This window comes from Papio anubis, chromosome 2 (assembly GCF_008728515.1).
Source record: "Papio anubis isolate 15944 chromosome 2, Panubis1.0, whole genome shotgun sequence".
Lineage (NCBI taxonomy): Eukaryota > Metazoa > Chordata > Mammalia > Primates > Cercopithecidae > Papio > Papio anubis.
In genome coordinates, this window is record NC_044977.1 from 176,678,558 (window position 1) to 176,703,291 (window position 24,734).

At 41.1% G+C, this 24,734-nt stretch overlaps 1 protein-coding gene across 2 annotated transcripts in view; it reads left to right on the top strand.

Annotated features, from left to right (window-relative positions):
- TGFBR2 (transforming growth factor beta receptor 2) overlaps window positions 1-24,734 on the top strand; it is an 87,141-nt gene that overhangs the window by 27,642 nt on the left and 34,765 nt on the right. For both annotated transcript variants that reach the window (XM_003895208.5, XM_003895209.5), the window contains 2 exons: window positions 10,334-10,502; window positions 15,821-16,011. In XM_003895208.5, the coding sequence (XP_003895257.1) occupies window positions 10,334-10,502; window positions 15,821-16,011 (360 nt within the window). The remainder of the gene's footprint in view (window positions 1-10,333; window positions 10,503-15,820; window positions 16,012-24,734) is intronic.

The window sequence follows — 24,734 nt, forward strand, 5'->3', positions numbered from 1 at the left end:
TTGAAAAAATGGAGCAAAAGCCTCCACAGAGAAATTTATCTCTCACAGGAAATTGATATATTTGGACCAAATTCCATGCTTAGTTGAGGCAAATGGCTCATTTCAGGGGCTGATTTTTCTGATTCTCTAATAGTCACTACCTTTTAAAAATCTGTTCTTACCAGATTTTGTGTTAGTTTCTGCATTTTCCATTAAGCTGCCTCAGCACTTTGAGATAAAGAATTGTTTAAATCCTAAATGAATAACTTAATTAAAAAGCACATCTTCATTTAGACCTTTCTTATTTCCAAAGCTCTTTTGATGAAAATCATTTCATGCATTTCAAAAAATTCCTTAGAAGAACGTAAAGATCTTGAGGAAAGGACCATGTCTTATCCTGTCCTCCCTTCCCTCAAGGGTTTAACTATGAGGGCTCTCAGAGAGCAGCCCATTTTCGTTTATGTGGACTAATTTTGCTGGTAAGTAACAAATTATTTTAGTTGAATTGGAATGTTATAAAACTCCATCAGTCGTTTATCATTATCTTGCCTCTATCAGACTGTGCTATTTACCAGTGTTGTTTTGACTGTCACCAAGAGAGTTAATCATCTTTTATTTTCAATAATAAATTATTTCCTTGTTGCTACAGCCCACCAAGTCCTGTCAACTGAGGGAGAATTGTTTTCTCAGTTGCTATCACTTTAGGTAAAGTACCAATTTTAAAGCACTTCTCCGCAGAGGCATAAAGTTATTATTTTGACAGTTCATGAAATAGTGCTCCGTTCTACTCTTTAACTTGATCTAATAATACCATTTACATTTATATGGCTTAACTTTTTCAACTGGCTTCCTCTTTTTCTCAGCCCCAAACCCTACATTCTGGTTTTTGACTCATCTCATAGTCCCTGCCGTCAGTCTTTGCCAGGTAAATGCACTGTTAAAGTGAGCTTTATCGATGAAAAACTGAAGAATTTCATGTATTGATGACAGTATTTACCATAAACAGCTTGCTTCTCCCCAGCTTTCAGAAATGTATTGTGTTCACATGAGTCCTATTAGAGCTGAAAGAGCATGATTGAGAAAGCTACAATTGTTTCAGCTTTTTGAATATGCCACAAGTGCTAGAATTCTGAAATACTGCCTGTGGCAATGATGTGTAGATATTTCCACCTGCAAGAGTCATTTTAAATGTTTAGGTTTTGTCTCCCGTTATGTGGCCTGTATCTCAGTCAGGTCCCCTGCCACTAAAAACAAAAACAAAAACAAACAAAAAAAAGGAAAAATCAATGAAAATTCAGCAAGTATTGGGGGGACTCAAATTGTACTTCATTCTTCAATGATACAAGAAAGCAAGAAAACCGAGTATGCCTTTTTAGGATTTATTTGGAGTCATTGGGGTTAGTAAGTGTTAAACAGGAAAGGATGCAATTGAAATTCCAGCTCAGTTATTTTATGTTTGTCACTGGAGAAAGCCAATTATTTTTCTGTTCAGCTACAGCTTGTTTCATTCTGTAGAAGACTAAAAAAACCTCCTTGTAAATTACATTTAAAAAAATTTGAGTTTAAAGGTACAGCCAAGATTTCAATTTAAAGTACCTCATTGCATGAATTCCTTTGAGACACAAGTAATCATTCCTTAATCCCTTAATTTGTTTGGTAAATACAAATTTATGTTTATGCAGTTTTCTTAAAGCAATCATAGCAAACTACTAAATTCATGAGCCAAAATGTTAGTGAAACTCAAACCTACAAAGCTAAATTCCCTCAGTTGAACAAGTCCAAACGGGGAAATCACACACATAAATGCATAAAAACACACGCTCACACACACACTTCCTGTATCAGTTCTGTCTCCATTTGTGACCTCATGTTTGCATTTAAAGGCAAGTAACTGATTCACATGAGGTAGCAGTTGTTAATTTTGCCCCTCAGACTAGAATATAAGCCACAGGAGGGTAGGGACCAACCTGGTATTTGTTTTAGATCTCTTGTTGTGTGGAGAGTGTCCCAGACATTTGATATCCTTAATTGTTGGCCAGATGGTAGGTAATTTCAGTGTGAAAAAAAAAAAAAAAACCCTATATATGTATGTGTGTGTGTGTGTGTGTGTGTGTGTCTGTATATTCTTACTAGGTTTTTTACTAGAATTATTTCCTGCTCTTTCAATTTTAGAGTATTGATTATGTCATTTGTGAAAGGTTTTAAAAACATTATTAGTATTACAAACACATGTGCATGAAAAGGAAAATTGATGCTTTTGAGCTTATCTCTTTATTTTCTGCCCACATGGTGGTCTCCCTATTAGGTATGGTTTCTCCACTTCTGATCATGCTGCCCAAAGGCTCTGTAGGGCTGTCACTTGAATGAAAGCTGCGTGCTTCTGCCATGACAGTATCTGCCTTGCATTTACTTATTTATAATGAAAACATTTTTTTAAGTACAGAAAAATAATAGAAAATTCAAAAATGACAGAAGGGTATGAAATAAAAAGTTGCTTCTCAACCTCAGTTTTCTACCCATTTATTTTCCTTTTACAGGGCCAAATAATGTTTGATTCTCATGTTCTTGCATCTACTCCCAGAGACAGTCTACATATATAAGCATGCGTGTGTGTGTGTGTGTATTGTCTTTAAAAAGCAATAACAACAAAGCAGAAATGGTGGTGTGTCAGCCAGGGTTCCAGTTGCAAACAGATGGCACCCTCACATTAGGGAGATCTGAGGAGAGTTTAGTAAAAGAAGAACTTACAAAGGTATGGACAGAGTCAAGGGAAACCACTACAAAAGGGGAGAAAGCATAGTGCAGAAACTTGGGACTAGTAATTGCTATGTTGACTTGCTGGGCACAAAGGGGCAAGGAGAGGGAAGAAGTAAATCTTGGAAATGACCTTCCCAAGAGAACCTGTGACCTCCAAGTGAGGGACTCAGCCAGCTAGAAACAATTCCACAGAATTTTCCACAGAGAGGGAGCCAGAGCACAAATACCCTAAATGTGCTCCTCATTGCTTCCCTTCTATACTGCCGGGTCTACCCATTGGCCAAACTTAATGGAAGCTTGAGGGCAAGAGAGCTGGTTGATGTAGTCCATTAAGATGAGCCTCCTGGGGCAGAGATTCCGGCGACCAAGGGTAGAGAACTAAGGGCAATAGAAGACACCCAGCCCAAGTAACTCTATACATTGATCTCTACCTTGCTTTTTTTCTTGAATGTTATAGCCTGGGCTTCACCACTTATAAAGATAGCCACATGAAGCTGCCCCCTGCTTTTTAGTCATTGCATTGTATTCCTTGTTTGGATTTGTCTAATTTATTTTACTACTCTTCTCTTGATAAATGGTTAAAAAAGAAAAAAAAAAAACCTGTTTGTCCTTACAGACAACACTGCAGTGAATTTATCAATGAATATCATAAATTTTTAGAAGTGAAAGTGCTAGGCAAAAGGCTATTTGTGTTTGCAGTGCTGATTGATATCAATAACACGTACTCCTGAGATGTTATACCAGTTTACACCCCGGCATTATGAGAATGTTTGTTTCCCCATACTTTGCCCAGCTCACTGTGCTGACTTACTGATCTCTTTCAATATGCGTTAGGTGAAATATGGTATGCATTTCTCTTGTTAGCAAGGAGGTTGACATGCTTCACTTTTAGAGCTTATTCTCTGGTGGCATGGTCAGGAAGTAATACTTAAAGTAGCATTTTTTTAACACAATGTAGAGAACTTACATGATATGTTATTTGTTTCCAATAAGCATTAATAGTGATTTTAAATGGCATTAATTCTTCTGGCACTTATTGAGTACTTACTATTTAAAAGCAAGAATTGTAAGGCATTGTCATTTCACAGAGATTTTACATTATTAATTACTTCATCCCTGAAAGGTTTTAAAGTATTATTACTACAAAAATATTTGCATAAGAAAGTGAATCGATGCCTTCAAGTCACTTGTCTCTGTTTTCTTCCTGCACACACTATAGTCTCCCTGTTAGCTAAATGATGGTTTCTCTAGTATTGGTACCCCAGAGACCATGTGGATTGTCACTTGAAGGAAAGCCCCACACCTCTCTTCTCTCAAGGTGTAATTAGATAAAGCATTAGGGTTCAAACACATTTTTAAAAACTAAAAAGAAGGTATTGTATTAGAAGTTCCAATCACAGAGTGCAATAGATTTTCAGCAAAAAGAAATATTTCTAAAACGTTCCTATCTTTGGCTTAATCACAAGGTGTTTGTTTGTTTGGTTCGTTGGTTGTAGTAATTGGCCAAGGTATCTGATTGGCTTGGGGATGGCTTTCTTTCCTGAAGAATTATACAGGGAATCCTCCCAGATTGCTTGACTTGCTTCTTTGTTCTGGGTGGTAGGAAGTGTATGACTAGCCAATAGCCTTGTCCCACCTTGTCTCAAGGGTCAGAGCTGCTGTTGCCAGCATCACAGGCCACAGCGGCTTTCTGCCAGATGGCTGCCTCAGTATCTGACTCGGAAATGCTGCAGGCAATTAAAAACCTCCTTTCAGAGAACACGTCTTTCAATTCTGGGCCCATATGGTGATCAGGGCCTCTGGGTTTGCAATCATTTAAGAGGTCAGGCTCAAGAGAAAAGCATAGGGAAAGAACTGGAAGATGAGAAATGCCTGTAAAAAGGTGAAGAATAGGTATTTAATTTCACTAACTCCAAAATGAGTGGAGAAGGGGAAACAATTATTAAAAACTGGGTTCTCCACAGCCTTCCCATTCAAATGGGACATCACCCAGGGAGCAGCTCCCTTCCTATCCGTAAAGTCAGTTTTATGTGTACTTGGCTAGGTCCTGGTACCCACTAATCTCATTGTTGCTGTGAAGGTATGTTGTAGACGTGATTAACAGCTAAAATCATTTGACTTTAAGTAAAAGAAATTACTCTCTATAATGTGAGTGGGCTTCATCCAATCAATTGAACAGCCTTAAGAGCAAAAACTGAGGGTTCCCAGAGAAAAAATACTGCCTCAAAACTGCAGCATTGATTTTTGCCTGAGTTCCCAGGCTGCCAGTGTGCCCTATAAATTTCGGACTTGCCAGCCCCCCCAATACCACTATGCTACACCTGCAGGTTAAAAATATTCCCAAAGTACTTGTGTATTAATATTTGAGAAGCAGTACTCTAAAACAATAAATTCTATTCACCAGTTTCCATGGATTATTCTTTGAGATGTTACATTTAGTTGTGTCAATTTCAGTGGTCTTATAATGAATATATAACACTAAGCAAGACATCCACAGGTGTTTGTAGAACAAATAAATTTCTAAGTTTCCCCCCACAAAAATCATTCCAGAAAACAACAGTAGGTAGATACATGAATTGAATGATACACAAATGCATGAATTCAATGATACGTGAATGCATTTCTGACAAGTGTTCATGATTATTGTTAAACCTTGAGATTTTACCTAATGGTTCAGCTAATAATAGGCACTATTTCAAAGATTTGGACTAAGGCCATATTCAGAATTTCTAATATTTATCTGAAATAAGTCTAAATCTTATTAGGCTGCTCATCTGACTCTCAAAGACGATAGTACAGTTCCAGAAATAGACATAGCTAAGCAGTCAATTCATATTCTCAAGACCTGGAACCTCTGTCTGTAGGCAGTGAGTGTGGGGAAAATGTGAGATAAAATGGGGAAGGTGGTATGACCTAGAGTGAAGGTTTTGATATTACTCATGGGCTTATTTGAAGAGAAGTGAAATATTATGGGCCATGTGATACTATCATATGCTGAGAGGTGCTACCCATGTTCACTTCCTTTAGTGGATGGCTTTCTAGGTGACAGATATTCTTATTGGAACTTCTTTTTGGAGAACTTTATGAATAACGAATTTGCCTGTTGGGGAAGAAAATTCTCTAAAGATGGTTAGCTGCTCACGGAGAGTCTATAGGAATGAATCGAAGTACCGTCATCTCTCGGTACCCATGGGGGATTGGTTCCAGGACTCCTCGAGGAGACCAAAATACACAGATGTTTAACTCCCTTATATAAAATTGTGTAATATTTACATATAACCTATGCACATCCTCCCATATCCTTTAAATCATCTCTAGATTACTTATACCTAATACAATGTAAATTCTGTGTAAATAGTTGTTATACTGTATTGTTTAGGGAATAATGACAAGAAAAAAAGTCTGTACATATTCAGTACAGCTACAGCCATCTATTTTTATAAAAAAATATTTTCCATCCACGGTTTGTTGAAACCACAGATGTGGAACCCACAGATACAGAAGGCTGACTATATCCTGCCTTCATATGAGAATATCTTAACTAAAGAGACTTAGACTAATGTAACAACCTGGATTGAAAGTAATGTTGAAGTCGGATTAGGGTTTGCTATAGGGTTAATTAGGTGGGTTTTGTATCGTCGTTTAGAGGAGTACCTTTATTTCTAACTATGCACGTGTATATACTTACTCTCCTTTCCATTCCTTTGGCTTTGTAAACATTATGTATTAAACATAAGGAGATGTTGTTTGATATGTGAGGTCATGACTGGTAACATCTTTTCCTGTGGTTTGGAGTGCACAGATGCAATGTCCCATGCAACAAATGACTGTTCCCCTCCCCTCCCACTGGCCCTCATCCCACTCTGACCAGCAGTATACTACTTAGCATGTTATTAGTGACTCTTGAGGATTCTGGGGTTGACTTGGGATGCCTTAACTGGATCCTATGGGCCTGAGAGAATCTGCGGACCTTCTCAGATGACCTACAAATTTTGTATTTGTTTATCTTCCCCCACTCCAAAATGTGTTCATAAGGCTTTTATCAAACTTAGGTGACCCCAGCAAAGGTTTAGAGTAGCTTTGCCCTCTGAACTTAACTACCTATTCCACCAGTACCGATGGTGTGCATAAAAGGACCTGAGGGCGTATATCATATAGAGGAAAAGAATACTGGTTTAAAACAAAGGTTGGAATGCATATGACCTCAAGGGCTGCCCGGAATAGTTAAGCTGGGGAGTCTTCTAGGGTTAACTAATAGGGAGTCGCTGGCTGGTGGTGAACATGTCCTGCATACAGGCTTTTGGGAAAAAATTCAGGTTAAGCTGAAGCAGTGGTAGCTTTTGGTAGCTTCTGCTGTAACAGGGAGAAAAATGTGGCATCCTGGCTGGATTCTTGTGAAGTGATATGATGTATCTTAGCCAACTTTCCTTGTATACAGTGGGTGCTCAGCATGTGCAAATTCTTATTGTGCACTGCCCCTCCCCACATCTGCCTGTGTCTGTATGCAGTACAGTTGCTTGTTTGGCTTTTCTTCAAAATTCAATGGAGAGGCTTTCTCTTGGTGGGTCTACCCGTAAAGTAACACGTATTTTATCTCTCCAGGGGACCCATTACCGTGGTGTACCTGGAGCTGTGCAAATTGGTGGACCTTCTCTCTCTCTCTCTGTCCAGTCTCTCCCTCTTTCTTTCCCTCTCTCCCTCCCTCAGTCCCTCCCTCCCTCTCTTCCTCTCTCTCTCCCTCCCTTCCTCTCCCTCTCCCTTCATCCTACTTCCCTTTCTCTCCCTTTCTCTTTCTTTCTTTTAATGGTCCTTTTTTCTCTTCGCTGTTGATTGTGTTCTGCAAGCATCAGACTTAAACCACTTGCATTTGTCAACGCATCTGTGGCCACCACTGCTCCCAGCACCCATCTCATCTGTTTTCATTTCTGTCTTATCACTGCTCACTCCTGTCACTTTTCATGTTTCTAAGGTTTTGCTAGAAAAGGACTGGCCAGCACAGAGAAGAATTTCTCTCTATCTGAGGTGTGAAAGAGCTAATCACCTCTCTTTAGGGGCATGTTTTTCACAAGGGAACTTCTTCCAGCTTTATCCAGGTGCTGTCCCCTCAGCAGCATAAGTTGTATATGTGTTTGTGGTGCTGGGGTGGGGGTCGGGGTTGCTGTTTTGTTTTCTGCTTATTGTGTTTTTTTCAACTAATTATAGGTCAGGGTTCTCAACCTTGGTTCTACATTAGAATCATCTGGGCGGCTTCTGAAAATCCTGATGCCTCCGTTCCCTTCCAGAAGAATTAAATCAGACTATCTGGGAGTGGGACCCCTTCAGTATTTTTTAAATTTCCTCAGGTGATTGATTTCAACATGCTGTCCAAGTTGATAACCACCAATCTAAGCTAAAATTCTAAAATGATGGAAGGCTGAATTTCAAGTCATGGAAATTTGATTTTATATTTACAAACAACAAACCTTCCTAATCAGCACATAGGTGCTTGTCCAGAACATACCCTATACAAAAAAATATATACGTATGAAATAAACAAAACGTGGTTTCATTTTTTTTTTTTGGCTTTAACAATGTTAAAGAAACCTAAAGCATTATTAGTTGTTTCAAAAATTGATCCAAATATAACCATGTTAGAAAAAAATACATGTTCATTGTTGTGTTTCTCCCAAATTTCACGCACAGTTCAGAGAGCATTTCTGCCTATATTTTTAGCTAAGCATAGAGCTCCTGGTCCGGGAGACACTGAGAATTTCAAAATAGCTTGTTACCTAAAAATATACTTCCTGAAATGAACTTGAGGCCCGAGAGGGATGAATGGCTTTATTTTTTTTTCTTCTATATTTACTGTTACCACAAGAAAGCAAATCTTAAATTTATATATCTTTATATTTTTAGAGACCCAGGAAACAGGTGCTATGCCCAAGCTACAAAGACAGTTGCAGGACAAAGTATCTAAGACAGAAACCTAAAATTCACAGGACAGAGAGTGACTGTGGAAGGGCATTGAAGTGTTCCTCTCTAGGCAAGAGCAGAGGGAACACGAGGCTTTGCTTAGGCCTTTCTAAGGGTTATGCCTTGGAAAAGTACCTCACAACTTTCTATGGCCCAGCAACTCCTCCAGTGCCCCATTTCAGTCTAAGTGCTTAATATTTATTAGTCTAGCATGTAAGTATTAATTCATGTTTGCTGGTTAAGTGCCTAGTAGCCTTGTCATACTTCACTGCCTGTCGAAACTAATGTCTTTAATTAACATGATCACCATCTCATTGAGGAAGAAAATGGGGATTAGGGTGTTATACCTTTATTTAAACTGCCCCTAGCTTGCAGTGTGTATTTTGCAAAGAAGAGTCTGTCTTCCATATTTTATTGAATAAATGTGAATGAGTATCACATTTATAATCACACTCCTCTCTAATCTGAGTGCAGAAGCTCTATATCCTATCCTACTTGGTATCAAGGGCTCCTTGTATTCATCCTGTGTTCACTCATTTATCCAATAAACATTTTTTATACCTTCTATGTGACAGGTTCTCTTCTTGGCACTGGAGATATAGTAGGTAAATGAGGTGGACAAAGTCTCATGGAGCTTACATATTTGTGGATAGATTATTAGCAAGTATGTGATGTGGATAGTTTGTGCAGACAATAAAACAGAGTCCTGTGGTAGTTACTTGCAGGTTGCTGTGTAGCATGAAGAGGTGGCATTTGATCAGAGACCAGAAAAGTGACAGGAAGCTAAACAAAGGTAATAGCAAGTGAAAGGCCTGAGGAGGGAATGAACTTGGCTTCTTCCCAGAAAGGGGCAGGAAGCTGGCCATGGTGGTGGTAAGGGAGAGGTACGGAAGGCAGATCCTTAGGTGGATTCAGCTTTTATTTGCTGTGATCATACTCCAATGCCTCACCAATGCTTGGGATTATGTCTAGGAGGCACTCAGTAAATGTTCGTTAATCAGCTGATTTCCCTCAAACACAGAGAGAAGTCAGTAGAACTAGTCCCTTGAAAAGAACACCCTTATAGCTCTTTCAGGAGTAGGTCAGGAAAATGGTGGTAAAGTCTTGTGCCTCCACCAACAGTTCCTCCTTTTGTGTGGCACTTCATGACTCTGTGAGGTTGTAACCTCCCTGCCCAGCTGGGCGGTGATGCTCGCCTGGCTCCCACATCCTCTGCGCTGCCCTCTATTTTGGGTCTCCCTGACTTGGTCTGTTTCCTGTCTTATTCACCCAGCTAAACTATAATTTCCTTAAGGGTACTTTTATTTGTGGGCCCAGCACTCCGTACTATGCAGGGGCCCATCTAGGGTTCTTTATTGAATGATAAGGTTTTTGTAGAAAGTTGGCCTTATGACAACCGTTGACAAAAGCAAGTGGCTACTCAACCACCCCAAGCCCTCCCCACCCCTCACCACCGTACAATGGATTTTATTACAGATTGCATACATGAGGGAGTTCTAATCTGATGTGAAGGAATTATTTTGCCTTTCTTCAGATTCATTCCATGACATCAAGTTCATTTGAAATTGCATAACATCTTCAGGAATTCATTGGCAGGCTGCCTGGCAGTTGGATAATCATTTAATATATCTTTCTCTCTCCTCAGGTAACAATGACATGATGGTCACTGACAACAATGGTGCAGTCAAGTTTCCACAACTGTGTAAATTTTGTGATGTGAGATTTTCCACCTGTGACAACCAGAAATCCTGCCTGAGCAACTGCAGCATCACCTCCATCTGTGAAAAGCCACAGGAAGTCTGTGTGGCTGTATGGTAAGAGAGCCTTTTAAGAAGTTATTCTTTCTTTTCCCCTTTTTACATAATGTATTCTCGTAGTACACACAGTCAGTGTATCTCTGTCCCCTAAGTGTAAACACCTGTTCCATTTCCCTTTCCTTTAGACCATCTCTCTTTCGATTATTAAATGTAGTTTCTAGGGTGTTCTCTGCATGTACGTGTATATTTATGTGGGTATGTCATGGTATATAAAACTATCTTTAATATAGTAAATCTGGAAACTCTTTCTTGTATCAAGAAGAGGGATTTGCCACTTAGTAGGCATTTAACCGACACCTCCTCAGTACCCCACAGTGAGACCAGGAGCTTTGTTCTCATGAGGCAATCTCAGGTCTGGAAGAAGACGTGACGAAACGTTGGCTGTTGGAAAAGACAACCACCTGCCAAAAATGGGGAATCTACGTGGAGAACCAGAAAAACAACCTATTTTTTTAGTCAGAAATCCTGGTTATATCATTCATATAACCATTGGGCTAGGTATGACTTATTTCTCGGCTCAGAACTACATATTTCTTTTTTTTTTTTTTTTTTTGAGATGGAGTCTTGCTCTGTCACCCAGGCTGGAGTGCAGTGGCACATTCTTGGCTCACCACAACCTCCACCTCCCAGGTTCAAGTGATTCTCCTGCGTCAGCCTCTCAAGTAGCTGGGATTACAGGTGCCCGCTACCACGCCTGGCTAATTTTTGTATTTTGGGTAGAGACGGGGTTTCACCATGTTGGCCAGGCTGGTCTCGAACTCCCAACCTCAGGTGATCCGCTCGCCTCTGCCTCCCAAAGTGCTGGGATTACAGGCATGAGCCACCATGCCCGACCAGAACTATATATTTTTATTGGATCACATTTTCTACTCTCTCTCTCTCTCTCATTACCTCCAACTCATATACACATCTCAAATAGTAATTATACATACACAGTGGATACTCATGAATCATCTGATTAATTCATGATTATAGATTGTGAGCATGAACAAGAAGTAAACAACCTTGATCTTTAGAAGAGTTGCAATTTTGCAAAAGTACATAAATTCATTAATGAGATATGACATTTTGCAGACTTATTCTGATGTTTTTAATTTATTGGCCATTTTTTAAAAAGTAACTTATGTGGCTCCTGGTTAGTTGACAAACAAGAATGTAAACCCAAATATCTCTCCCCCTTTTTTGGGAATAAGTCATTTGAGACCCCCAGACCTTGTAAAGCTAGCCTTGATGATAGATCTGGAAACTTTACCAATTTCTGTACATACCAGGGGATGAACTGGTTTCTTAAGAAAAACTGAAGGAATGTTAACAGCAAAGACCTGTCATGACGTACTTGCCAATATGGTGTGATACCTGTCCATGTCCACTTCTAGGTAGTGCTTTCAGAGAAAGGATTTGGACAAAGAGTGTGTTCAGAGGAGAGGGACCAGTGTGGTTAGAGGCCTAGATATCATGCTGTCTGAGGAATGGCCTGGGCAATTAGACGTGGTTAGTGCAGTGAAGAGAGATCATGGGTTCTGCTGATGAAATTGAAAGGCTCTCAGGTAGAAAATCTAATAAACATATTCTGCATAACTCTGAAGGGTAGAGGGAGGATCCATAACATTGGCAAGAGGGCAGACTTGCGCTCAGCGTAAGTTCAGACATTTTCACAATCATGGTTTCCCAACAGCAGAACAGGCTTCCTTTTCTGTAAGCACCAAGTGAAGTTCAGGAGGGGCTGGATGACCATGTGTCAAATAGAATGCAGGAAAGATTGAGACACCAGACTAGATGGCCTCAAAGCTTCCTTCCGTGGTTTCTCAAATATCTACGGTGGTATGAGCGCTTACTTCTGCCACCCAAGAAGGCTCTTTTAATTAAGATTTTTGTTTTTCTGACCAGTAATACAAGCCCAAATCATTGAATGTGAATCAAGTCTCTCTACAATAGAGGCTTTGCTAGCCTCAAAAAAATGTGAGCATGTCGAAGAGAGGAGGCCTCCCTGTTTTTTCTGTGTCCCAGCTATAAAGGATAAATACAGTGAACATTATTTTGACCTGTCTTGGCCAAAGAAAGTTCTCCTGTGAAGCCAGGGCTGTTGCTAATGAGAAGGGGAAGTGTAGGGGATGCTATAGTGCCCTCCTTGATCCTCCTTCATGACCAAGGCACTCACTCCCTGGGAGTGTTGGCTGTTGAAGGTTCACTGCTGAGTCTTCCCTCCAGTGATGGGAGCTGCTTCATTCACGTTGGACACTTTTCATGGGTATCCAGCATCCCATGGCTAGTTGATGCAGAGAAACACATTCCTGGTTATTTTGCCGTAATGTGGGACATCTTTGAAGGACCATCTCACGTTCAGAGCTTCCAAGGCATTCACTGAGGCCTTTGCTGCAACCTGCATTATGGTTTAGCTTTTTCCTTCTGTGCAATACTGCTGCCTTTAGTCCCTTACAGATGCATCTCCAAAAATCTCCTGCTCAGAACTCACAGCCTCAAGGTCTGTTTCCAGGAAACCTAAACTAAGACAGGAGGCTACTGTAAAAATAGCCAGTGTGGAAACCGAAAGGCTCTACTATGATTGTAGATTTCAGTGGGGTTTTTTTTTTTGATCAGTGTTAGTGTTTTTTTCATTCATTCATTCATTCATTCATTTAACTAATGTCAGTTGTGTGCCCATTCCATGTAAAATGCTTAAGCTTCTTCCAAGGATAGAAATATTTTATAACCAAAGTTGTTATTATTATTATTATTATTATTATTGAGAGGGGGTCTCCCACTGTTGCCCTGACTGGAGTACAATAGCGTGATCTTGGCTCACAGCAACATCCACCTTGTGGGTTCATGCGATTCTCCTGCCTCAGCTTCCCAAGTAGCTGGGATTACAGGTGCACACCACTATCACCCGGCTAATTTTTTTGTATTTTTAGTAGAGATGGGGTTTCACTGTGTTGGCCAGGCTGGTCTCCAATTCCTGACTGTGTGATCCACTTGCCTCGGCCTCCCAAAGTACTGCGATTACAGGCATGAGCCACCATGCTCAGCCTCCAAAATTAATTTTATCATGTTGGTTCTTCTTTCAGTGGAAATTGATAACCTCTTCAATGGCTAAGAGTAAATGTTGTGGGACAAAAAAAGTCCGTATTTACTTCTTTGTGTTTACCTTTCCTAGGCTCAGCTGTATCCAAAAAGGGTTTGAAAAGTTAGCTGTGCCTGGCTGTTACAGGAGTGAGTGGAGAAGGCAGTTAAGGACTTTACTGGGTCTCAAGTGTTACAGTTGTTTTCTCTCTGTGATTTTAGTTCTCTAAGTAGCTAAGAGGTGGAAAACCAGAGGCTCTGGAAGAGCTGCCCAATAATTATAGAGCAGCTTTCTTTCATGGCTCACGGTTCCTTCTTTGGCCTCTGTAAGCATCATAAGGAAGAGGGACTATAACTTTCCCTGGGCACAGTGTACCTTCATTCTTCATTTTATTACCAAAACCAAAAACAACCTACACACACACACACACACACACACACACACACACAAAACTGTGGGGACAGGGAGGAAGGTATTCTTGTTCCATGACTACAGCTGATTTGAAGACTGTCCAGTAGCTTTGGGGTTTAGGATGGGTAGATTTCTAAATATACGTGATTTGTTGTTTGATTATGCCAACTTTCATTTAGTTTCATTTGATGTCCTGATAGCCACCCTCAACCAATTATTCTGCTTGTCACTCTTCCTGTCACAGCGGGGACCAACTTAGCAAAGCCTTGCTCCTCTTGTGTCTTTTGGAATTCTAGTTGAAGAGCCCTCGAGCCCCTTCGCAAGCAAACACATGTACCTCCACTAGAGTCAACTCTGGGCTGCATGAATGTCAACACTGGCACCATTCCTGCCTGGGCTGTCCTCACCCATACCCTTGCCTGTATCTCTTTGTCAACAGATTGTCCTTTAGTGTCTTTGACTTAAGCACTTAAAAGGAGGTATTGGTCAAAGTTGCTCTTTCTCTTATGGGGATGGCCCCACATCTTTTATAGGTGCAAGCTGTGTCTTAGCTGCTTCTTGCTTCTAGCCTGCCTTCCATTTTCCTTGCTGTGAGCAGTGAGCCTTTGTGCATGGGGCAGGGAGGATTAGGGGAAAATTGGTGAGCGATTACATGCTCGCATTGGCTCATGTGTGCACTCAGAATCTTCATAGACGATTACTGTAGCAAAACTGACTGGTCCAAATTAGCCCTTCCTTCTGCTCCCTCTCTAGACAGAGAGAATGCAATTCAAGACAGCAGGTATTTTGCATCTAAAAAGGACAGAGGTGAAAGGGAGGATGTCAGATTAACCTTGTTGGACAGTCATCCAAGATAGTATGTTCATGAGGGAGCAGAGGGAACTGGATAGAGAGGTGATGCCCTTTTCCAAGAGAGCCAAAGTGTTCTTTTGTTCAATCATAATAGTGGGCATTAATCATGTTGTTTAAAAATCTAATGTACCCTGTGAGCCAACTGAGCATTTCCTAGGACCCAGGGAAAATTCTGTGTGAGAAATTCTCTGAGCCCTGGGCTAAATTAGTCTTCAAATATGTGCTATGAAGGGATACTAAGTGTAAAAGTAGTTAGTTTATGACAGCATAAAATATTTCATTGAACTGTAAATGAAGAACACCCTGAAATCCTTTTCCGTTTCATGTATTTATTTATTTATTTATTTTTCTGAATTGCTCCTTTCTGTAATTTGGGAAAGACTGCAATTCTTTATCTGGAATGTTTCTTCCCGTTTTTCTCAGCAGAACCAGCTGTTGACAAGGAGTATACCCTTTACACGCAATGCTCTGGGGCCCAGCAAACAAAAAAAGAGGAACTGTGACTATTTCCCCAGGCATGCTCTTTGAAAACAGTATAGCTAGACAGGACAGATTTTGCCAGTTAAACTAGGGGTGTGATGTGAGGTTTGCATTACATTCAGGATGGAAGATTTAAAATTATCCTGAGTACCTAGGAATGTTCTTTTTTTCCATGTCTTCCCCTTTAATGATTTAATTAAGACTTAAGTGTGTAAAATTCTCCACCAGGACTGCCCCCATGGAACGCTGTCTGCTCCAGGTGATGTTTATAACCACAAATGGGTTCCAAGAATAAACAAAGGAAAAACAGAAAAAGGTAGAAAAACATAGGAGACTATAGGACAGCCTGCGAATGCTGGAGAACAGGAACCAGCTGCCGTTGTTAGGAACAACTTCATGAAGGAAAAGTATTCCAGATTGCCTTTCTGACTGGAGCCAAATTATTCATTTATTCTCTTTCTCTTTCTCTCTCTCCCTCTCCCCTTGCTTCCAATGAATCTCTGCACTCTAGGAGAAAGAATGACGAGAACATAACACTAGAGACAGTTTGCCATGATCCCAAGCTCCCCTACCATGACTTTATTCTGGAAGATGCTGCTTCTCCAAAGTGCATTATGAAGGAAAAAAAAAAGCCTGGTGAGACTTTCTTCATGTGTTCCTGTAGCTCTGATGAGTGCAATGACAACATCATCTTCTCAGAAGGTGAGTTTTCTTCTCTTAAGGGTCTGGGATCTGACATCTGTGCCAATTTTTTGCATCCTTGGTCTACAGTGTCATAGAGCGTGTTCCTTCTGTGGTGGATTCCATACAGTGGATTAGGAGCCCATTCGGCTGGTGGAAAGATGGGCTTAGGGAGTAGCAGGGTTTGTTCTGGTTCTCATCAAATATGGTTGACTGGGGCTAACATTATTATTTATCTTTGACAAATAGTTTCTTTCACCTAGAGCAGTGGTTCTCGAAGTGCAGCCCCTTGAGCAGCCAGCATGAGTATCACCTGGGAACCTGTTATAAATGCAGATTCTCAGGACCCACTAAATCAGAAACGTAGGGGGTGAATCACAGCTATCTGTATTTTAACAAGCCCTCCCAGTAATTTGGTGCAGCTAAAATTTGGTAATCATTGTTCTAAAGATTTGGATGGGGTTGTTTAATCTTCGAGGAGGACTTTCTTTATAACTGACGTTGTTTCTTGTACATAGTCCCAGGATTTGTCTTTAGGGTACTTGTCATCGATCCAATATGAGAGAAAAATTGAAATACAGAGAGGAAATAATGAGCTTACTCTTGGATAAAGGGTAAAATAAAAAGTTTACCCTTGAAGCCAGGAGAAGAGTAGATTAGATACTAGCCTTCATCTTTGAAGTTCAGCGTTTACTTGGCTTGAAAGGAAGGCATAGACTATTCCCTCAATTTTTAATAAGAAGAGTATTCAGTGGCTTAATTATAAAAGTATTATATGCTCTTCATCAAAAATTTCAAACAATCCAACAGTGTGTGGAAATTAAAAATGAAAGTACATTTCCCTCATCCCCTCACTCCCACTGCAACAGATCATCTGTATTGACAATGTATTAGATGCACACATGTCTCTATCATTCATTCATATTATCTTCCACTCTGTCCTCTCTCCCAATCACTGCCTCTCTTCCTTTCTCCTTCCCTGCTTTCATCCATCTGTCCATCCTTCCATCCATTCCATCCAGTCATCCATCTTTCAGTGCAACTATTTGATCATACTATATTATTTTGCAACGTTTTTTAAACCCAACCACTTTTACAATTCCTTCTAAACAAGATAGAACACATAGATATACTGTATATCTTTTAATTTAGTCTCAAATGTCCTATTATCTCCCATGGTGGATATTACCATGTCTCTGTTGATGGATTATCTTCCATTTTTCCACTTAATGCTACATTGAATAGCTTTGTAAAAATATCTCATGCATTTGTGCTAATATTTCTGCAAAGCAGATTGCCAGAAGTGAAATCTCTAGATTACAAGTATGTGTATTTTAAATTTGAATAAGCACTACTAAACTATTGTCCTCCCAGAAAGGATGTGAACATACGGATTTCCATGTACCTTCTCCAGCACTGGGGATGGATAAGTCTTTCCATTTTTACCGACGTGATAGTGTAAATAAATATTAATAGTACTCTCATGGTTCTAGGAATGTAAATTCAGGGAAGGGAAAGGTTAGTTTAGTCAACAATAGGTCTGATTTAATGAAAAAATCTTTTTGAAACACAAGTGCTGGCTCTACACCCTATCTCTGTGTCCGTGTGCATTCCACTTGGGAGAAGAGATGTGTCCTCGTGTTTCGTGTTTGGTGCTCAGTAGCACTGCAGATCCAGCTTGTTCTCTTCCTGTGTCCTTCACCTACTGCCATTCTCCCTCTCTTCCTGTCCAGCTTCCCCCAGGCCAACTTCCCAGTGAACTGAAGGCAGGGATGCACATCTTGTCAGGGCAACACTTTCCAGGTTACTCTTCCTTCCTATGTTCTTGTCCTATAAATGGTCCATTTCTCTCCTTTTCTTTTATTTTAAGACGGAGTCTCACTCTGTCACCCAGGCTATAGTGCAATGGTGCAATCTTGGCTCACTGCAACCTCTGCCTCCCAGGTTCAAGTGATCCTCCTGCCTCAGCCTCCTGATTAGCTGAGACTGCAGGAGTGTGCCACCATGCCCAGCTAATTTTTGTATTTTTAGTCGAGACAGGTTTCACCATGTTGGTCAAGCTGGTCTCGAACTCCTAACTTCAGGTGGTCTACCCGCCTTGGACTCCCAAAGTGCTAGAATTACAGGCATGAGCCACTGTGCCTGGCCTCATGTTCTTTATGTGATTTGAGTTAGGACGGAAATCTAAATAGATTAAATCACACGAAACATGGTAGCACCTGATATTCTGACTTACCACGTCAGCTTTCTTCAAGTAGTTCACCTTTTAAAAGAAGGCCTAGCCTAAGCCAAAGGAATTAATCTCTAATAGCGGAATACCCAGGCACGTTTACTGGCATTGAAGAAACTTTTCTCTCCTTTTGTATACTGGCTTTTCTACAGTAGACAAGTTTATTTCCTCCAAAAGGACAAAAGTTGGTAAATGGCCTACAAGTTGGTTCTATATTTTATTATTGAATATCTTTGTCAAAATATCTCATGTGTTTTATATTTTACTATAAGCCTTGTAGATATTAATGACTTCCATTTTCAGAGTATTTCAACTCAGGTGATCATCATGGGCATCCCTCGTATTTTTCCTCTTACTCTCAGACTTTCTTATGAAGTGAGATAATAAGCATAAAGACAGGTTCTCACTGTACAGTACAGGAAGCCTTTCACAGCTGATGACTCAAATGTCTGAGTGATTTCAGAGTCTTCTAAAATGCTTCAGGAGGTGGGGGGCGGGGGCGGTGTTTGCTTTTTAAGCATCTCTCTTCTCTGTGGTGGGGTATTTCTTCCACCTCAAACAGCAGACATTAGGAGCAACATTTTGTATTCCATTTCTCCTCTTATTGCCACCATCTCTTCTTTATATTGAGGAATGAAAACTGTTTTGTTTTGTTTTTTTTTTTCTTGAGACAGAGTCTCACTCTGTCACCGAGGCTGGAGTGCAATGGTGCAATCTTGGCTCACTGCAACTTCCGCCTCCTGGGTTCAAGCGATTCTCTTGCCTCAGCCTCTCGAGTAGCTGGGATTGCAGGCGTCTGCCACCACGCCTGTCTCATTTTTGTATTTTTAGTAGAGACAGGGTTTCAACATGTTGGTCAGGCTGGTTGCAAACTCTTGACCTCAGATGATCCATCTGCCTTAGCCTCCCAAAGTGCTGGGATTATAGGCGTGAGCCACCGCACCTGGCCGGAATGAAAACTCTTAATGTTGATTTCTCTACTCCAAGTCCAACAAGGTAGTGAACACAAAAGCTATGACGTGCACTGTGGCTATATTATTAGTAGTACAGTACTCTTGCTGGCAAGTTCCTGATCTGCATCTACACAATGGATGATAATTATGTACATCTACCTTTTTTAATATGTAAGAAAAAAAAGGTTGAGCCACAAGATTTTCTTTTAAAGTATGGATCTTTATTTCTAGTGATACTATTAATAATAGTTAATATTCAGAGAAAACATGCTATTGCTATGCAGAGAGCTCAGCCCTTTCCAAGCATGACCTCATTTCATCTCATAGCCACCCCATGCGGGTAGGCACTGTTAATATCCCTATTTATGCATGAGAAAACCAGGCCTGGAGAAATTTAACACTTTGTCTATGATCGAACAACGAGTGAGTATCAAAGCTAGTTCTTCAGAGGACTGAGGTCATGGTTTTTAGAATGAAAGAGTTAAAGAAACTTTGCTGTTTTTTTCTTTAAACCGGGTACCTACCCTTAACCCTGGAATCCCTCCGTGGGGGCTAGTGCCAGTTCCCGTGCCTTCCTACAGTGACCAAGGGCAGGCATGAGTCAAGAAACAACTAGAATGGGGCTGGATCTGCACTGCACAACTGTTCTCTCATATTCATGCTTCCCTCCCAGTCTCTGAGGATTCCCTCCTGCCAAAACATTTTGTGTAGAATTCCAAGGAAATCAGAGTCTATCCCTGTACTAACCAACATATAAAATTCCAATTAGAAGAGAAGTTGTTTGGATTGGTCATGATGGATGGCCTGGTGACAGCTGTCAGTCAGATGAGACCTGATGGGCACCAGGACTGAAGGCAGCACAGGAGGTAGGAGAGGAAGGAATCCTGAGCAAATAGCCACCCTATTTACTTGCAGATGACATCCCCACTTTGCAAAGACATGATGTGGTTATTGATCTCTCACTGAACCTGTAAGAATCAAACACAGCAACTCAGTTTTTTTCATTTCATAAATGGTTTCCAAGTGCAGTGAGACATTTAATTTGCAGAACACTGAGCGAAGAGGTGATTTCTGCTGGTTTAGGTAAGAGAGAAGCAGTCTAGTGTCGTACTCAAGAATGAGCCAGATCTTCTGGATTTAAGGCTTATTCTACAACTTATTAGTTCTGCTGTGTTGGGCCAGTGACTTGACATCTCCATGCTTCAGTCTCTTCATCTGTAAAATGGAAATCCAAAGCAGGTGGGAGGTGTTGTGAGGATTGAGAAGATTAATGCATGTAAAGTGCTTGCAACATTGCCTGACATGTCACTGTTAGCTGTTAGCAGTAGTTGGGTTTTTTATAGAGGGCTGGTGACTTGTGCTTGTATGAATGCAGGAAACCAGGCCTGTGTAGCCTTAGGTCTGTTCTCACACTGAGGTTTTGTAGTTGAGTGCTGACTGTGGTGCATAAACCGAGCATTCGGATACCTACACATCACACCACAAGGTTTTGGAGGGGCTCACTCTGCTTTAATCCCTGTTTCATCCAGTTTCTCTTTTTCTCCACATGCCTTCACAGAGGCAAGGGGAGCATGCTGAGTCTAGAATTTCTAATCAAAGCTAACCACATCCCTGGCATTGTTGGATAATATTACAAATTAGGCACGTTGTTCCTGTTTTGACTCAGAATCACAGCAGGAAGCAGCTAAATAAAACTGAAACAACTCACAAGTGCCTTTCACATCAGTGATTAGGGTAATCGCAGTTCTGTACTTGCCAAAGGGATTCATTCCCTCTTCATTTTTTCCATGGAAAGCTTGCTTTGGGCCACAAGGCCTTCTCTTTGAATGACTGCACCATTATTGGCCAAGTAGTAATAACCTACGCTAAGACTACACAAGCCAAGGCGAGTCAACATCCATAATTGATCCAATAACTTGACCAACGGATAAATGGTACCTGTGGGTTGTTGTGGGATATAAGGAGATGATGCTTGGGAGCGCCCAGCACAGTGGCTGGCATACAGTAGGTGCATCCTTTCTTACTCCTTCTTACCCTGATTAAGGAGAGCACTCTATGCCAAGGCACATACCTCTTCTGAATGGTATAAACGGTTGCTACTGAAATTGTCTAGACCAGCAGCAACAGGATCACCAGGGAGCTTATTAGAACTGCCAACCTTGGGCCCCCCGGGGCCTGTTGCATCAGCATCTGCCTATAACAAGGCCCTCAGTGATTTGTTTGCACACTGAAGTGTGAGAAGCACTGGTGTGAACTCACCAGGCAGGGATGGAACCAGAGATGGAGGTCTTATTAACTTCATGCTAGTAACTCCCTGAGCGAATGGGCCCATGAGGAATAAATTTGGTTTAAAGCCTGGTCATTTGGAAATGAGCTCAATATACTTTACTCAGTCAGTTTGTGTAACAGAACTCTCCAGTGGCATGTGGGTGTTTTTCAGCAGTGACAATAAGGTTTATTTTTTAAATATACTCCACAGACGTTGTTCTGGTGTGGATCTTAATGTGGAGAAAATCAGACATCTTTTCAGCAGGCATTTCTTTTGTTTCTATGATCATGTTCATGTTAGTTTATAGTATTTGTATTAGTTTATCTGTGGGACTGTCCCTTAATATTTCCCAAAGTAAGAAGACATTTGTGAATGTTTTCAAGATGCATTGTACAAGATACTGTTTTGAATTGGATCTACAGAGGAGGTGTTTGGTGGCCTTGGAAAGCCCTGGAGAGTAATAGTGTGGTGCTAAGAAGAGTTGGTCTGAATCAGTTCATTCCTGGGTTGTTTGCTAAGACTATCTGCTGAAGGTGGGTACATGGAAAACAAGATGGTAAGCCAAGGAGGATGAAGGGAGGCATGCTGCTGGACCACTTCCAGCTCCCAAATGTCTGGATCTTGGCCATCCTGCTTTTCCTGCTAACTTAGAACTGAACTGCTTATTCTAGAAAATGAGAGGCACTGGGGCCACGTAGGAAAGGACCCAAGTCCTGGACTTTCAGTAGTTTGTTTGCAGGAACAGGGTCCCACCCCTTTTCCAATTGAAATGTAGGCAAGGTGGTGGCAAGCCCGTGGCCTAGGCTGTGGGAACTCATAGAACAACCATAGTGATGATTGCTGCCTTAGATTGCAGCCTACTCTGAATATGTGCACCTGTGCTAACTACTTTCAGGTGTGTTGTCTTGTTTCCTAGAATCATTACATTTCTATGATGAAGTGAAACCTGTGAATTGGCTCCTCCAGACTTTTCATTTTAATGACAAAAAAGTGGGTCTCCAGAGAGGAGCTGGGATTTTCCAAGATCTCATAGTTTGTTCCTCACTTTTTGTCCATAGGAGAGTCATAGAAGAACCAGATAATCTTGTCTCTTGTAGAAGGAATAGCCTTACCCTTCCACATTCCCGTGGTGGTGGCGTGTTTGCTTTTTATCAGTCTTAACCCGTGGGAGGCTGCACACCTTACGTAAGAAGCTACCTGTTCTGTTTGCTGAACAGCAGCCCAGACCCACCACTCATCATGTCCTTGGCAAGAAGCACAACCTCAGGCTGACACTGTTTCCATGTCCATGAGAAACGGTGTGTATAAACGATGACCAGTTAGATGCTCATCTGTTGGGAAGACAACAGAGGACAGGGCTGAGCGCATGGCTTCGCTGCTGAGATTACCTGTGTTCAGATCCTAGCTCAGCCTTATATAAGCTCTTGGTTCTTGGGAGAACTACTTCACCTGTTTTCCTCTCTGAAAAATGGGAGTAGAAATAATGAATACTTTTAATAGGATTATTTTGAGGATAAATGTATTTATTTATGTAGAGAACTTGGCACGGCACAGAGCAAGCACTTAATAAATTTTGACTGTAAATAGTTATTACTGTTCCACTAGATTCAAATTTCTTATCTTTGGCTTTAGCCAGATGAGTGAGGAGCTTTGTACTAAAGTCATGTATTCTCCTCCTCCCTGAAAATTCCTCCACCTGAGTCCTATTGAGGTGCTCTCCATTATAAGAGTCCTGTGAATCAATGTGATCTGTTTACTGTAAAGAATGCGGAGGATGCGGTTCACTGCATTGTTTTGTTATCTTCATGAGGAAGCCAGGAGGAGACATTTATTTTGGCTCTCTGTTTTAGAAAGGTGTTCTCCTCATGAGGACCTGTTTGCCTCTGATTTTTTTTTTTTTTTTTTTTTTGAGACGGAGTCTCGCTCTGTCGCCCAGGCTGGAGTGCAGTGGCCGGATCTCAGCTCACCGCAAGCTCTGCCTCCCGGGTTTACGCCATTCTCCTGCCTCAGCCTCCCGAGTAGCTGGGACTACAGGCGCCTGCCACCTCGCCCGGCTAGTTTTTTTGTATTTTTTAGTAGAGACGGGGTTTCACGGGGTTAGCCAGGATGGTCTCGATCTCCTGACCTCGTAATCCGCCCATCTCGGCCTCCCAACGTGCTGGGATTACAGGCTTGAGCCACCGCGCCCGGCCTGCCTCTGATCTTAAGGACGCTTTGAAGCACACCGAGCAGGGGTCTGCAAACTTCTTTGATAAAGGGCAAGATAGTAAATATTTTCAGCTTTCAGCCACTCAACTCTTCTGTGGTAGCAGCCACAGACAGTGTGTAAGCGACTGGACGTGGCTGTGTTCCAGTACAACTTCATTTACAAAAACAGGTCTCAGGCCAACCCCCGATAGAGATATTCATGGTTTTTGTGTTTCTCTCTCAAATGCTAACTATCAGAAGAGCTTAGAGTCAAATCTGAATCCTGCTTCTAGCAAATATGTACCTACACATTTAGTGTACTAATATCACCCTTGCTTACCAGTTTTTACCCTGTGTTCACATGTTTCTATTCCATTTGTCATAATTTTAGCTCCTATCTTGACTTTATCTTCTTTCACTGTTGTTGTTTTGTTTTTGTTTTTGGAATGGGATAGGACTGTAAGTAAATAAATTGATTATATCTTGCTAGCTTAGAAATCAGGACTTGAGAAACCAGTTCTGACTCAAAGTTCAATCTATGTGGTTAAATAGGGAAGCAGACCATAAGATGTACGCGCAGTGGTGCACGTTGCTGACTCGCCAGCTATGTGCAGGCTGTAGCAGTTAGTGTGGTGGTGTGTGCTCTCTAACCTGAGATGTTGAGAGAAGGGCAGAGAAGAGGACTTCTTGTAGCCACAAAGTTTCATTCCTTCCTCTATCATTGTTGTAGCATTTCTTTTAAGTGAAAACAGCCTTTTTGGTTTGCAAGCCTAACTCTGGCAGGAAGACAAATTATTTTTTTTACAGTATCAGACACGCGGTTTCCTGTCTATGTTTAACTTGCTAGCAGAACATCTCAGCCAGCTGGTTCCCTCTGGACCCATTGTGTCCTTAATGTCGTTGCTTTACGCCATCCAGCAAACCCACTCTGTGTATTGATCACATGCCTTGAGCATTTTGTTGACTTCCGTTGCTTTCTGAGTAAGGCAGGTCTTAGAAATGCTGCCCTCTTTCTCCCAAATCTCATTTTGTGTTTGTTCAGCTCCAGCACCAGGGAGCTGGCTTCGTGGGGAAATGATTAGCTCTTGCATGTAAGAAATGAAAA